A 16,351-nucleotide genomic window follows, 5' to 3' on the forward strand; every position below is an offset into this window, starting at 1 on the left:
AAGATGGCGTCGGTGTAGCAGCTCAACGAAGTATTTGCGCATCGAGTGACTATTACTACGTTACTTAGCAACTCGAACTGAATCTTGTCACAAATTTTCATCAAAATTCAACTCTCACGGTTTATGGACCTTCCTCGTTAGTCACTAGCTAGGTACGTGTGCATAACTCACGCAAATGCACATACATACACGAGTTATGTATGTGTGCTTCGTCCACGCAAATTCACGTGTACGGCTTATGCACGGGTTATGTATGTGTTAATCATTCACACAAATGCATATGTGCACATGTACGGCTTATGCATGGATAGGGCACATGTGTCGTACACGTACGTGTTGTCTGGGATGTAACGCTACAGTAAGTCCACGTTCCCACGCCACGCTGTTTGATAGGTTAGTACTGTTATAACTTTATATTGCTTCGATTTAAAATAACTTAAGACTGTTTATTACATACGCCAAGTAGTTTATATCAGTTTCTGTGAAATGTTGTATGAATATAGTGAAAATAAAATTGACAATGTATTTAAATATTTATCAACATATACTGAAAATAAAAAGCAGCTTCTGAATTACTAATGAGGTACTAATGTCCTCTGTTTTTATATTGCATGCCAGTATTGGTGCAGGACGGCAGTAAATAAGATTTTCTTTCGTAATGCAGAGTACTGTTTCCAATCTGTGTTGTGATGCCGCGGTAGCATAGTGGTAGAGTGTTCACCCCTGATACATCGGGTCCTCGGTTTGATCCAGCCGCACCAAGTGATCTTTGTGGTGGACAAATAATGTGTGAGTGGGCTTTCTCTGGGTTCTCCCGTTTCCTCCCACTTTCTTCATTCTACTATTTCAGTCATTTCTCATCATCACCGTCTCCTTTAGCCTAGTCGGCATAGCTGTGGGACGTAAAACTGAAAGATTACATTTCCGCAATCTGTATTGTCTACGCACGTTGTTTGTCCATCATGTTCTCCACAGCATGTAATGAAAATCGTTTTTGTCACTTCGTAGATTGTCTATATAGCTTGACTCGTCAAACTTATCGTATGATTTGTTTCGTAACTCGTCTAGCACAAACATTATCTTACTTAATAAGGACAATATAGCATGTGGTTATAATTTTATTATAGTAATAATAATAATAATAATAATAATAATAATAATAATAATAATAATAATAATAATAATGTTGCTGCCAATTAATTCAACAATATATTTATGTATGTATGCGGTTCTGCAACATGTTATTATTACGACATACAGTACAATATTTCTTACATACGACTTTCTTATGTTGCATGTTTGAGGTTTCGCACAATTTTCTGCAGTTAGTCGATTTTCCTATTAAACACAACATTTCATAGCTTTGGATACATGCCAATAAGGGCTGAAAGTTATATACAGGGAATGGATGCTTGCATCTTACCTGAACACATGAAGAAAAACTCATTATGACCTCCAGTTCTTCAGAGCATATTTGATTCGTACGATACTACATCTTTGTCAGTTAGAAAATGTACTGAATAAAATCTTGCCATTCCAGGAACATGGATGAGAATACAGAGAAATATACTGTAACGGACAAGTACGCTACTCAATAATAATTATAATAATGATAACAAAATACTTACTAATATTATTATTATAAATTATTTTATTATGAATGCACACCTCAGAGGGGACCTTTGTTTTCACTGAACGTAATACCAATATACAGTGGCGTATTTAGAGGGGCTTCCGGGCTTAAGCCCCCCCGAAATCTTACTTACTATAGTAAAGTATATGAAATATCTTGCAGAATTTTCACATTTTCAGGCAAAGATTCCCCCCCGAAAGTTAGCAAAGCCCTCCCCGAAGCAAAATCGTAAATACGCCAATGCCAATATATACAAACATTCTCTATACTATCTACTCCAAATAATTAAAACATAAATATCAAGAAGTGTCATAATAGTATAACATAAATTAATACATACCATAATTAATAAAATTGCCTGCTTTTATGTCAGACATGGACACATTTATTCATATACCTGGCGAATGCATGGAACAAGGTTACGGAGTGCATTTAACTACCCTAAAATTAAACTTTATTCGTGGGTGTTAAAGCATACTTTCTCTTCATGGAGATGCTGTATAGTAATTTTTCAGTAAATGTTCAAATGACAAGTTCGGGTGATAGCTGGTTCACTGGTGGAGCGGTGGTTCACTGGTAGAGCGTTCACCTCCGGTGCTTGGGGTCCCTAGTTCGATCCCAGCTTGCGCCGTGTGGACTTTGTGGTGGACAAACACCGTGCTCGTGGGTTTTCTCGGGGTTCTCCCGTTTCCTCCCACTTTCTTCATTCCACCATTTCACTCATTTCTCATTATCACCGTCTCCTTTAGCCTAACTGGCATAACCGTGGGACGTTAAACTTAAAGATTTCATTTCATTTTTTTCAACTTCGGGTGATATAAAGGTAAAACAAGTTTAAGGCCTTCTCTGGAACGGCAGAGAAACAGGGTACAAGTGTGGAAGTTGAGATTCCTTTCATGTTTGCTTTCCCATGAGTTCGTGGATAGTACTTGGGACTTTTCATTACTATTAATGGATCATGTTGTACTGGTAGAAAATATGTTAGATTTTTTGAAGGTACATCGAATATTTCTTGTTTTGCGCAAATTCATTACATAGGTTTCTTATGTTTCCTTGTGTGTGTGTGTGTGTCTTCGGGAGGCTGCTAAAATAGACCTCAAATGGAAAAATTGGAATTTAATTAATGGACCTTTTAGTTCAGTATAAAATGACTACGCGATTTAAAACAATAACATTAACAACGCTAGCTATTTGACAGTTCATAACAAATACACATATTCAAAAATACCGTGAGATGACATGTATGATACGTAGCACAATTACCCTTAACCCTGCAATACTAAGCCTTCGTAATTTTTACGAACGGGGTTGATAAAACTAGGATTGAAAGAAAACCCTACCACCATACCCCTCCCCCTTCCCTGACAGGTTATCCCACTGGATCAGTAGGATTACATGCACAGGACCGATACTGCGTAGGGCCGACACGGCGTACGATCGAAACGGCATACGACCGAAACGGCATAGGATCGACACGGCACAGAACCGAAACGGCATAGGATCGAAAGCAGAAAATTCATATGATCGAAATAATAAAAAATACATTACTTTATAATCACGCAATATTAAGTAACAATTATCTCTTCACAATCTATAGGAGAGAACCGTCATACGACCGAAACGGCGTAGGATCGACACGGCATAGAACCAAAACGGCGTACGACCGACATTCTGTAGGGTAGTCAACACTTTCTGGATATATCAATATCCCATATCCCTCACATTGAATTTGGGGATATAAAAAGTGTAAGGGTGTAAGAATAAATAATTCTAAACGGTCTATTTTAATAAATTATATATATGGTATAAAAATACAATTATATATCATATATAAATACGTTTATATGTGGTATATAAATGGTATAAAAATACTGTTCGTAATATATCCATGTCCCACACCTTCAATTTTGTGATATTAAAAAAATGACGGTAAATAACTCCAATAGTGATAACACATAAGATTACGAACACATAGAAGAGCAGATAACACATAGCACTATTTTAACATAGTAGGTAACATAAGATTACGAACACATATAAGAGCAGAAGACTACATAACATAGCAGGGTGAACTCGTTCTCTTGTATGAGCACTTTTTAGGGGTGAACTCGTTCCCCTTTATTTTTCAACCCCTATTTTAACATAGCAGATAACACATAAGATTACGAACACATATAAGAGCAGAAGACTACATAACATAGCAGGGTGAACTCGTTCTCTTTTATGAGCATATTTTTCAACCCCTATTTTAACATAACAGAAATGACATAAGAATACGTAACATAGCAGATAACACATAAGACTATGTAACATAGCAGGGGTGTACTCATTCCAACCCTTATTTTAACATAACAGAAATAGCAGACAATGAGCAAAGATTACAATCGAACACCCACGGTCATTTTAGAGGGTGTATTCATTCATTCTCTTTGATGACCATTTTTTTCCACCCCTAATTGAAATTACGTAGCAGAGTAGATACTACATAAGATTCGTTTCCTTTTATGAGCACTTTTATTGGTGTATTCATTCCCTTTTATGATTACTTTTTCAACCCCTATTTGAACATTTTAACATAGCAGAAATTTATGAACACATTCTCCACCCCTATTTTAACGTAGCACTGATTTCGTTCCCAACCCTTAATTTAACATAGCAGAAATGACACAAGCATGTCCCCAAACTACTGACCATTGTGAACAAAGGTCAAACTCAAAAACGAAACAATATATCGAGGTGGTGTTTCCACATTTAGCAATCGGTCATCAACTAGTACATGTTAAGAAAGTACTGACCATCGAGGTATAGATCAAAAACTCGAAATCGGAACCACACATTGAGGTGGTGTTTCCACATTTACTAATTGGTTACCAACTACTACAAGTTCCAAAATAATGACCATCGAGGTCAAAGGTCAACATACTTAAAACCTAAGAACTCGAAATCGGAACCACATATTGAGGTGGTGTTTCCACATTTAGTAAGTGGTTACCAACTACTATAAGTTCCAAAATAATGACCATCGAGGTCAAAGGTCAACATACTTAAAACCTAATAACTCGAAAACGGATACACATATTGAGGTGGTGTTTCCACATTTAGCAAGAGGTCATCAACTACTGCAAGTTCCAAAAATAATGACCATCGAGATCAAAGGTCAAAATACTTAAAACTTAATAACTCGAAAATGGATCCACATACTGAGGTGCTGTTTCCACATTTAGAAAGAGATCATCAAATACTACATGCCTCAAAATTAGTGGCCATCGAGGTCAAAGGTTAAAATACTTAAAACCTAATAACTCTTAAACGGAGCAACGTATTGAGGTGCTGTTTCCAAATCTAGTAATAGATCATCAACTAGTACAAGTTCCAAAATAATGACCATCGAGGTCAAAGGTCAAAATATTTAAAACCTAATAACTCGAAAGCGGAGAAAAATATCGAAGTGGTGTTTCCACATTTAGTAATACGTCATCAACTACTACAAGTTTCAAAAATAATGATCATCAAGGTCAAAGGTCAAAAACTCCAAAACGGAGCCAAATATTGAGGCGATGTTTCCACATTTAGTAATTGGTCATCAACTAGTACAAGTTCCAAAATAATGACCATCGAGGTCAAAGGTCAAAAACTCGAAAATGGACCCACATATTCAGGTGCTGTTTCCAAATCTGGTAATAGATCATCAACTAGTACATGTTTAAAAAAGTACTGACTATCAAGGTCAAAGGTCAAATATTTAAGCCTTAATAACTTGTAAACAGCGTGTCGGATAAATTTGTGTGACCTATTCAGTTTTATACCAAGCAGAAAATAAAGTAAAGAGTGAATAAATTGGAGTGGTTTATTTGCTATTGTACTAACGAGGAATGCCATTTTGTACTACTCAAATAAACGAAGGAATAAATTTGTACTAACCTAAGAAAAGCGAAAAATGCCCATTTTAATTAAACGAATCAATAAATTTATACTAACCAGAAAAAAGCGAAGAAGGGCCATTTTGTACTACTCCAATAAACGAAGAAGTATTCAGTTTTGTACCAACTAGAAAAAAAGACCGAAGGAGGACCATGTTAACTATTTAAATAAACATAGGAATAAATTTGTACACCGAGGAAAAGCAAAGAAATAGCATTTTTATGGCATTCAAATAAACGAAGGAGTACATTTGGATAGAGTATTTACTTTTGTACCAACCAGAAAAAAAAGAATAAGATTTGAGGTCTATTCTCTTTTGTACCAACTGGAAAAGTGAAGAAGAGCCACTTCAACTATCTTAGAATTTTATATCATTAGGTACTGTTTAAACAAACGAAAATTGACCATTATGTAACTTTTGAACTACTGAAATGTTCTATTTTTGTATCAATCAGAAAAAAGCGAAAAAAGACCATTTTAACAAGCTCAGAATTTATACTGTTTTTCAAAGCTAAACTAAGTTTTCTTATCAGCAGTAAAACTTTCATATGGCTGTTAGCGGCCACGTGCGGTTTGTCAACCAGTTGGATGTTGCCGGTATTACAAAAGCTAAGCCGCTATCCCTGTCGCCAGGACAAACAATGAAGTCTCGAACTATTCTTTCTCTGAGTGTTGCAAACCAATAAGCAGATACATAAAACCAGAATAACCATTTAAAATAGGGATAAAATACGTACAGGTCATTCAACAAGTAATTTGCTCTCCTATTAAAATAATAATAATAATAATAATAATAATAATAATAATAATAATAATAATAATAATATAGTAGTTTTTACGCCCGAGCCGTTTCGGGCTACTGTGCATTTTCGGTAATGCTCGGAAAATAGAATCGATTCTGGACCGCCCGTTGGACCGATATTGTATTTTTATCCGTATGAATCGGGTTTGCCCGATTGAACCGTACTTGAATGGGGTTGGCCTGATAACCCCGTTTTTATTAAAACAAACTTATTCTGTCAAGATTGTAAATGATGTGTTGTTTCACTTTATTATCGTAACATAAATTGTTCTAACTATCATGCACGAACTCATAACGAGTCTATCGGGTCAAACGGTCCAAACAGGACAAACGGGTTTATCAGGTCTAAGGATCGAGTAAACCAAACACAAGGGGTATCGTGCGGGTACTGTTTAACCGAAAAGTTCAAGCACTAATTATAGGTTAAAATCATACTTAAGAGCTCTAATTGTTTGCATGCACTTTTTCTTTTTTCTTCTTTTCTTAATTTGCCGACCAACGAATTTCCAGACTTGGTATTTCCTTGCTTTTTTGTTTGGTACAAATATTACAAAAAGGTATAAAATTCTAAGCCAGTTAAAAATGGTTCTCGTTGGTACAAAAGGAAATAGGACACCTCCAATAAATTTATTATTTTTTTAATGTCTTCGCTTTTCTGGTCAGTACAAATTTATACCTTTGTTTACTTTTTCTGCTTGGTACAAAACTAAATAATCCATCCAAATTTGAGTATTACAAAAATGATATAAAATTCTGAGTCCATGTTCGCTTTCTCAAATTTATCCCTTCGTTTGTTTAAATAGTAAAACATGGCCTGTAAATGAGATTTCTCGTTGGTATAAAATTCAATAGGCCACTCAAATGGTCTTTCTTCGCTTTTAGTGGTTATTACAAATTTATAGCTTTGTTTATTTGTGTAGCTTATTTTTGTTTGGTACAAATAATACAAAAAGGATAAAAATCTAAGCCTGTTATAAATGGTTAAAATACCCATATTTAAATGGCAACATTAGGTATAAAAAAGCTGAGCTACTTAAAATGGTTCTTCTTTGCTTTTCTTCGAATGAGTACAAAAACTTAGACTACTCAAGTTATCCTCAGTTTTTTTAATGGTACAAAAAGTATAAAATCGTTTCTTTCGTTTATTTGGGTACTACAAAATTGTACAGAAATATTGAACTAGTTAAAATGGGAATTCTTCGGTTTTTTCTCTGGTCTCACTCATATTTATGCCTTCGTTTACTAGACTAGTTTAAAATGGTCCTTTTTGCTTTTTCCTTTTGTTTGTTGAAATAATACAAAATGGCCCTTTTTAGAGTTGACACAAATTATAAGTCCTTTGTTTATTTGAATACTCCAAAATGGTACAATTTCTTTGTTTTTCTTGGTGGTATAAAACTAAATACTCCATTGCTTATTTGAGTAGTAAAATTCTGAGCCAGTTAAAATGACATTTCTCATTGGTACAAAATTGAATAGGTCACTTAAATTTATTGTTTCGTATATTTGATTAGTACAAAATGTATATATACTACGCGACAAAACATCGCCAATTTTTTTCTCGAAGGTCAAGATCTAAGGGTTCACTTGTCTCTACCATAAATCCTTCTTTGTAACTAGAATCCGGCGTTGCCGCTCGAACTCACATTGAACTTTTTTCAGCTGTCAGTATGGCTAACCCCACTACGGTTATAATAGTAGCATTGTACTGCGGTTCCTCCGTCTGGCATCCGTAGCTTTTACTAGGCTTTGCAATCAGCCCACGTCATATGAAATAGAATAAAGCTATTTTATTCTACTTGTTTAGCTTAAAATACAAATTACTTTGATGTAAACTATGTCGGGAAGCATGTAAATATTACCGAATAGAGCAAAACTTCTCTACTCCCGATCTAAGCCTTTGCATTATGTTTCCTCCATAAGTGACGTAAAGGCAATGATCTAAATAGAAGAGGGGGGCGTATGCATGATATACTTCTTTAGATCTCCCACTTCGAGCACTGCGTAAAGAAATAGCAACACAGTTTAAAAGCCGATATCTTCCTATCTCGTATATTTTCAGTGTGTGGCCGATGGTTGTTGTTGAGTTGAGTTGAATTTTTTGTCCCGTTCAGCAGCGAGGCTATATGAGACGTGGACCTACTGATTAACGTGAAATCCGAACCACATGAGCTCCCGCCGGGAATCGAACCCGGGTCTCCCACGCCAAAGCCGCGTACGCTAGCCGCTTAGCCACGGAGGAGCTCTCGATGGTTGTTGCAATGCGCCATTGGTTAGGCACAATCCGTCATGAACCGTAGCTCCAGGGAGTCAGTTTAGCACTTCCTTATATTTCCTTGCAAATTTCCTCACTATTTCAATATGCATTTATTATTTTACTACTAACGACCTAGCTACACTGGAATATCACTACCCGTGAGATCAGCGAAGTTAAGCAGTGCCGGGTGTGGTCAGAGGAAAGATAAGTGTGACCATTCGTAGTCACCAGATTGTGTTGGCGTTGCAGCGTTCACCCAGCGTCGTGAGGACAATTCAGGGGAATAGAAGCAAACCCTGTTAAATCCATTTTTTCAATTTTGTTAGGGAACGAAGACAAAGTGATGCCCTTATGTTTCAGAATTATTGATTTTTTAAGTGGTAGATTTGACTCATCTGTGACCATTAAAAAAAATCAACAATTCTGAAACATACGGGCGTCATTTTTTCTTCGTTTCCTGACAAAATTGAAAAATTGATTTAGCAGATTTTGCTTCTATACCTCTGAATTTGGAAGCCACTTGAAAGAAAAAAGTAGCTAATTGCAGTCTATGAAGCCAGCATTAAAGGCGAGGATAGCCGATGTGCTGACAATACATCATCCCACAGTCATCAGTGCCATTAGTCCAGGCCTCCTAATGGCTGTTGAGCAAGGAATTTAGTTATTATTATTGCTAATAATAATATTAGCAGTAGGCTTAATAAAGATTCTGAGTGTTTGTTTGCTCTGCTCATAAGAACATTATTTATCACTTTATGATATAGTTAGGCAGGTGAACAATTGATCAGTTTCATTCTAGTGTGATGTGTCACGTGTATAAAAACTGGACAAACTGCGAAGTAGGATAATACACACAGGAAATTAGTAATGATAGCTTTATTATTCAGATCCCGCATACATTAATAAATATGAGGAACTTTATACTTAATAGAATGATTTTTACACCATTTCTTTTTTTAAAACAAATAAGTTTAAATTGTCATTATAGTATTATTCATGGGCCTGTCAAATAATAATAATAATAATAATAATAATAATAATAATAAGTTAACCCAGAACACGTCACTGGTATAGTTATTAGTTAAACTAATTAAACTAATATCAACGTTATTGTGAAAGTTTTGTTTTCATGGATATATATATATATACAGTCGCGGATCCAGGATATGATCAAGGGAGGGGCTAAACCATAATTTGCCGTTTTATCCAGTGCAAAGCAGAATTGAAGCCCATTTTATCCAGTGTAAACCTGAGCGTCAAGGGGGGCTATAGCCCCTTATCTCCCCCTTGGATCCGCATATATATATATATATATATATATATATATATATATATATATCATGATTAGATGTAACTTCAGTATAATCAAGTATTCCAGTTAGAAACAAAATACAGTACTTTTAACTTGATGTTTTAAAGAATGGAGTTGGGAATATGCACACAGTAATATAATTTTCCCGCTTCTTCAAAGACTACACAGATGCACAGATGTCAATTTAGGTATGTCGTCTCGTGGAAATATTAGAGAACCCCTGAGGCGTGTCCCTACTTTGGCTCTCTTTAGGTGGCGATGTTTGTTTGTCTCTGTTTAGCTAGTTTTGGATGCACAAAGTGAGTGTAGTTTGATCTGTCAACATGTCTGAATTTTTCCGTCCGTGGTTGCAGGAGCATTCCTTGCCAGAACAAGAAAATAATCTTCCAGGTCCCAGCCATCAGAATGAACGAACACCGACCAAGAAGAAAGAATATTCGATCGGGAGCGGTTCGAAAATGAGAAAACAGAGTGTGTGTATTGTGAGAAATGTATGCGAGTATGTGCGTGATATAGTAAAAAGTGGGGGTATTTTGCCAAGTAAAAACATAAATAAAATTACAGCAGACACAACTGGTGTTAATATAACCACAGTGAGGAAAATTTCCGCGATTCAGGATGTTTCATCATATAAGACACCTACTAAACAAAAAATCAATAAAATTAAGTCGTCCTTCGATAAGATAGATGATTTTACGAGAGACTTAATCCGACGAACGGTGTATGAATTCTATATGAAAGGAGAATCACCAACAATACGCCGTTTAGGGAAAGCGATGAAAGAAAAGACTGCCGGGACGGACTATGAATTTCCATATTCTGACGGGACTTTGCGAAGATTACTGCGAAGTATGGGTTTCTCACATAAAAGAGTTCTCCGTAAAACGGCTAGATCCGAGTCTGTAGAAATAGTTGCGTGGAGATTTCGCTACTTAGAAGAAATAAATAGACTGCGTGGAGAAGGATATAGTGATGTATATTAGGACGAGTCGTGGTTCGATACGAACACATGCAAAATGAAAAACTGGAGTGATGACACAGACAATTGCACAATTGCAACTCCTACGTCAAAAGGAGAAAGAATTGTAATTGTGCACTGTGTTGGTCGAAATGGCTTTGTTCAAGACGCTCTGCTAGTAACACTTCGAAACATGTTAAATGTCCCAGCCGACTACCATGGCACGATGACCTCACAGGTTTTCGAGGAATGGTTTGTTAATTCTGTGTTACAGCGATTCGAAGAGCCATCCGTTATAGTGAGGGACAATGCCAGATACCACTCGCGAATTCTCAACCCAATTCCTAATATGTCGTGGCCAAAAGAAAAAATAATTCAGTACATGATAAATCATGGAATTAGTGTGCCTCAGCCAGTTCCAATAAAACCTGTTTTAATGAAACTTATTCGGGAGACATCACCTAGAGAACAGAAAAAATTCGTAATTGATGAACTTGCTCTTTCGCACGGGCACATTGTTTTAAGATTACCGCCATACCATTGTGTGCTCAACCCTATAGAGCAAGTTCGGTCAGAAATAAAAAGGCGTGTTGCATCTTGCAATTTAAAAGGTCGTCCAGCATCAGAACTTATCTCAGTTTTGAAAAATGCAGCGGACTCTGTTACTCCTGAAAAATGGAGTCCTCAGAAAGTGAGGATAACGGATATGAGGACATGTTTTAAACTCTTGAAGGGGTAAGTTCCAATTTTTATTTTATTTTTTTATATGAGAATTTTAAAAATAATCAATCAGGTCTGATATAGTGCTTTATGTGAGATTGATTCTAAGTTGCATGAAGGGCATAAACAAGAAATAATAATAATAATAATAATAATAATAATAATAATAATAATAATAATAATAATAATAATAATAATAATAATAATAATAATAATAATAATAATAATCCTATTTATAAAAGACTAACATTAGTGCATTACGCTAACTCCTAATAGTAAATCACGTTCATGCTCATTGCAATAATATAATGCAATAATTTAGATTTGAGCATTTATATTTGTGTCCGCAAATTCGTTGGTCGGCAAATTAAAAAAAGAAGAAAAAAGAAAAAGTGCATGCAAACAATTAGAGCTCTTAAGTATGATTTTAACCTATAATTAGTGCTTGAACTTTTCGGTTAAACAATACCCGCACGATACCCCTTGTGTTTGGTTTACTCGATCCTTAGACCTGATAAACCCGTTTGTCCTGTTTGGACCGTTTGACCCGATAGACTCGTTATGAGTTCGTGCATGATAGTTAGAACAATTTATGTTACGATAATAAAGTGAAACAACACATCATTTACAATCTTGACAGAATAAGTTTGTTTTAATAAAAACGGGGTTATCAGGCCAACCCCATTCAAGTACGGTTCAATCGGGCAAACCCGATTCATACGGATAAAAATACAATATCGGTCCAACGTAGGGATGGTACCGAGACCGAGACTAGTCTCGGTCTCGTCTCGGTCTCGTCTCGAATTATCGAGACGAGACCGAGACCGAGACGGACTTTTATATACCGAGACGAGACCGAGACCGAGACGGACTTTGAAATACCGAGACGAGACCGAGACCGAGACAGACCTCTATAAATCGAGACGAGACCGAGACGAGACTTAGGTCAGTCTCGACAGTCTCGGTCTCGTCTCGAATATTGATATTGATAGATACTAAAATTGCCTTCACTCAAAATTTGTATCGTTGCTGTGTTAGATAATATGAGAACGGTTGACTGATGTACAGTGGCGTATTTAGGGGGTGGTTATCGGGCTCAAACCCCTCCCGAAATAAATTTGTGATAACTGTTTGCATTGCACGTACAACGCAAATGTTTCCTACTCATTCCTCAAGCCTCTCCCGAAACAAAATCCACTGCTGATGCAAATACAATTCTTTCTCTCTCTCTCTCTCTCTCTCTCTCTCTCTCTCTATATATATATATATATATATATATATATATATATATATATGGTCGCGGTGCCCCCCAGTGCCGCCCTGCATAGGTTCCCGGGACCCAACTTTAATTTTAAATGGAAGCAAGGTGTGAGTGGTATCTCGTTCGATAGATCTTTAAAAACTAAAAAGCGTTGTGGCAAAAGATCTTTCATATTCAAAATGGCCGCCACTGTATTCACTGTATTCAAAATGGCCGCCAAGACATGTTGCATCTATTAGATACAGTAAATCTTGCAGTACCACTAATATGAAAACGGTGGAACATAAATGAACCGAACAAAAAGTCAAATAGAAAATGCCATGTGGCACATCGATTGATATTGTCGCGGAGGCTTCCAGGGTCATCCTTCATGGGGACCCAGGGCGCAACTTCAAAATTGTAAATGGAAACATGGGGTGAGTGATATCTCGTTCGATATATCTTTAAAAACTAAAGAGTGCTGTTGCAAAAGATTGTTCAATGTTTTCAAAATGACCACCAAGACATGGTACCTGCATCAGATAAAACGTCCAGTATCACTAATATGAAAACACCAGAACTAATATTCAAATAGGAAATCACAGAGGTATTTATCATTCTATAGCTCGGGAATGTTGCAAAAGTCGAAAAGATGATTAGAAGAAATCTCATTTTTAGAAATTTATCCTAACCTCACTCCGTAAGTGAGTGAAGCGGAAAGGATCGGTGGAGTTGCAAATGAGAGCCTTAGTTTTTGCAAATTGTATCTACGAAACAAAGTTATTTGAAATGTTTTTTTTTTTTTTTTTTTATAAGAGATAAATGTCTCTGTAATGGGATAAAGTATGTAAAATTCTTGTTAAATGGTATCTTGCATTTTAATTGCAGGCAATGGTTTGATGCAAAAATGAATCAACTGAAATGCGAAACAAATTTGTCGAACAATGCAATTTTAGAACAATGTTTAAAAACGTTGGCTTTGTTCAACAGTCGTCTGCATGATACTGGTTCGCTTCTTTTCCTTCTATGTCTTCTTGCATGTGATAGAATATGAGTTTCACTGAGATGTCCACAGTTACATTCCGATAACTTTCAACGGTAATTTCAGTTGTGATCCTTTGTAACGAAACGGTACATACTAATGCAGATATGTCCCCAAAATCTTGCACGCATTGCGTTAAATTATCAGGGGTGGGCAAAATGTTGTTAAACTTGAATTTCACTTTATTTTTATTCATTATAGTACCAGTCATTTATACACATAAGTGTTTCAGACAAACCATATCTATTGCAAATAAAAGTGAGGTTCTCATTTGAGATTTTACCATTCATTCCCGCTTCACCTACTTACGGACAGAGATCGGACAGATAATTTTCTATCATTTCCTCCTTTGCATCATGTCAATTACACTTTAATAATCTTTTTCTCCGTTGCATTATACTCCAGCAGTGAAATGATAAATACCCTCTGTGCTTTTCCTATACGAGTTTTATTCTGTTCATTTACCTCCAACTATTTTCATATTAGGAGTCTAGTGGTACTGGACGTTTTATCTGATACAGGCACCATGTATTGGCGGCCATCTTGAATACGGCGACCGATATGAAAAATCTTTTGCCACAACACTTTTTACTTTTTAAAGATCTATGGAACGAGGTATTTCTCGCCCCATGTTTCCATTTAAAATTTTAAAGTTTGCCCTGGGACCCCATGAAGGGCGGCCCCGGGAGGCACCGCGACAACACCATTCGGTGTGCCCCGTGGCATTTCCTATTGGAGTTTTTGTTCGGTTCATTTAAGTTCAACCGTTTTCGAGATATTCCGTGGAAAGATTAAAATGGGCCATCCTGTATATATATATATATATATATATATATATATATATATATATATATATATATATATACAGCCGTGAACCCAGTATATGATCAAGGGAGGGGCTAAACCATGGTTTGCCGCTTTATCCAGTGTAAAGAAAGTAGGATAGAAGCTCATTTTATCCAGTGTATACCTGAGCGTCAAGGAGGGCTATAGTCCCTATAGCCCTTCCCTAGGATCTGCGATATATATATATATATATATATATATATATATATATATATATATATATATATATATATATATATATATATATTTAAAATGCTGAAATTTTGTACCAAGTTGGGAAATTCTTATAAATACTCTGCGATACCACTAGATAAACAAGCAATGTTGCTAAAGCAAAATAAAGTATTTTCTCAAATTGCGCTACGTAAAGTATTACATATTTCTAATTTAGTTATTTAACAAAACCACAATAGCCCATACATTATTTAGTGTAACAAAGGACAAAACAGTATCACTAACATCAACATTTTGGAGATCTCACATTGTGTTGATTTAAATCATTCAGTCAGTGTTGCCAGATCCGAAGATTAAAAAGTAGGGTGTCTGTACTCCGAAAGTAACGAATTCGAACTATTTGTAGCCCAGATATATAGAAATGAATACTGATGGTGCTAATGAAATAATCTAATATGAGCTGGAAGATGTGCTGGACGTATTGCAAGAAGAAATTATGATCGACGGACGAAAACAATTCTAGATTGGATACACGAGACAAAAACAGTCTAGAAAACCTCCGCATACAAGAAGGTGTGACGAAAACAAGCACCACTGGGAAGTAACTTGGAAAAGAATTGCCCAAGTTAGATAGTTGTTGGAGAAGACTTGGAAAGACCTTCATCCAGCAATGGATTGATAATGGTTTATTATGATGATGGTGATGATTTTATTATATCTGGACCTCGGAGGTAAACTAAACCAAGTCATAATTTCGTAATTTTAAAGAAGCGAAAAACCGGTTTCTCAACTAAGACCTATAGTACTGTTTTTGAAACTTACTAAGTAGTTACAAAGTAGTAAGATGCTTTCAGACTTACATTATTACACCACTAGAAAGAACATAGTCTACTAAAAAAGCATTCTTAACTCAATTTCGACCAAAAAGTGACTTAGCATAGTCTACCTCTAAAGTTCAGATATATATATATACTAGGTAAGGTAGGGTAAAAATGGATCCAAAAGTCGTAGAGCGAAAAAAATATATTTGACTATTCAATCCATCATGTTGCAGCAAAAATACGAAAATTAATACAAAAGAAAACTAGAAAGTTAAGAATCACTTGTTTTGGCGAGTCAGAAAAAATAGACACAGATAACTCTAATTACCTATATACTTATCTAATATGTATGTTCAAGTTTCGCAAGTAATTTTCAATCAATATAAAATTTCAACGTAATGAAGGCACGATTAGTTTTCTCGAATGAAGATTACATGCACCGTTGAGAGCTCAGGAATAAGATTAAATTACGAGGAGCATTCAATAAGTAAAGAGACATTGCTATAGCTCAATAAAGATTTATTTCAATCTTTCAAAACTAAGGATATTTTTCAATATAATCACCCTTTACAGTTATGCATTTGTCCCATCTTTCTTGCAGCTTCCTAATTCCCTTGGCGAAGAA

General features: G+C 35.8%; 1 protein-coding gene and 1 long non-coding RNA gene across 4 annotated transcripts in view; one reads left to right on the plus strand and one right to left on the minus strand.

Moving 5' to 3' along the window:
- LOC145662765 (proton-coupled amino acid transporter-like protein pathetic) overlaps positions 1 to 16,351 on the minus strand; it is a 1,517,009-nt gene that overhangs the window by 1,305,633 nt on the left and 195,025 nt on the right. The window contains exon 2 of one of the 3 annotated variants that reach the window (XM_081728637.1): positions 1,424 to 1,569. The exons of the other annotated variants lie outside the window; for them this stretch is intronic. Within the exon in view, the coding sequence (XP_081584763.1) occupies positions 1,424 to 1,447 (24 nt within the window). The 5' untranslated portion in view covers positions 1,448 to 1,569. The remainder of the gene's footprint in view (positions 1 to 1,423; positions 1,570 to 16,351) is intronic. 3 annotated transcript variants of the gene reach the window in all.
- LOC145662767 (uncharacterized) overlaps positions 1 to 16,351 on the plus strand; it is a 219,259-nt gene that overhangs the window by 166,250 nt on the left and 36,658 nt on the right. The gene's annotated exons all lie outside the window — the stretch shown is intronic.

Source organism: Thermobia domestica, chromosome 10 (genome assembly GCF_964235325.1).
Source record: "Thermobia domestica chromosome 10, izTheDome1.hap1.1, whole genome shotgun sequence".
Taxonomy (NCBI): Eukaryota; Metazoa; Arthropoda; class Insecta; order Zygentoma; family Lepismatidae; genus Thermobia; species Thermobia domestica.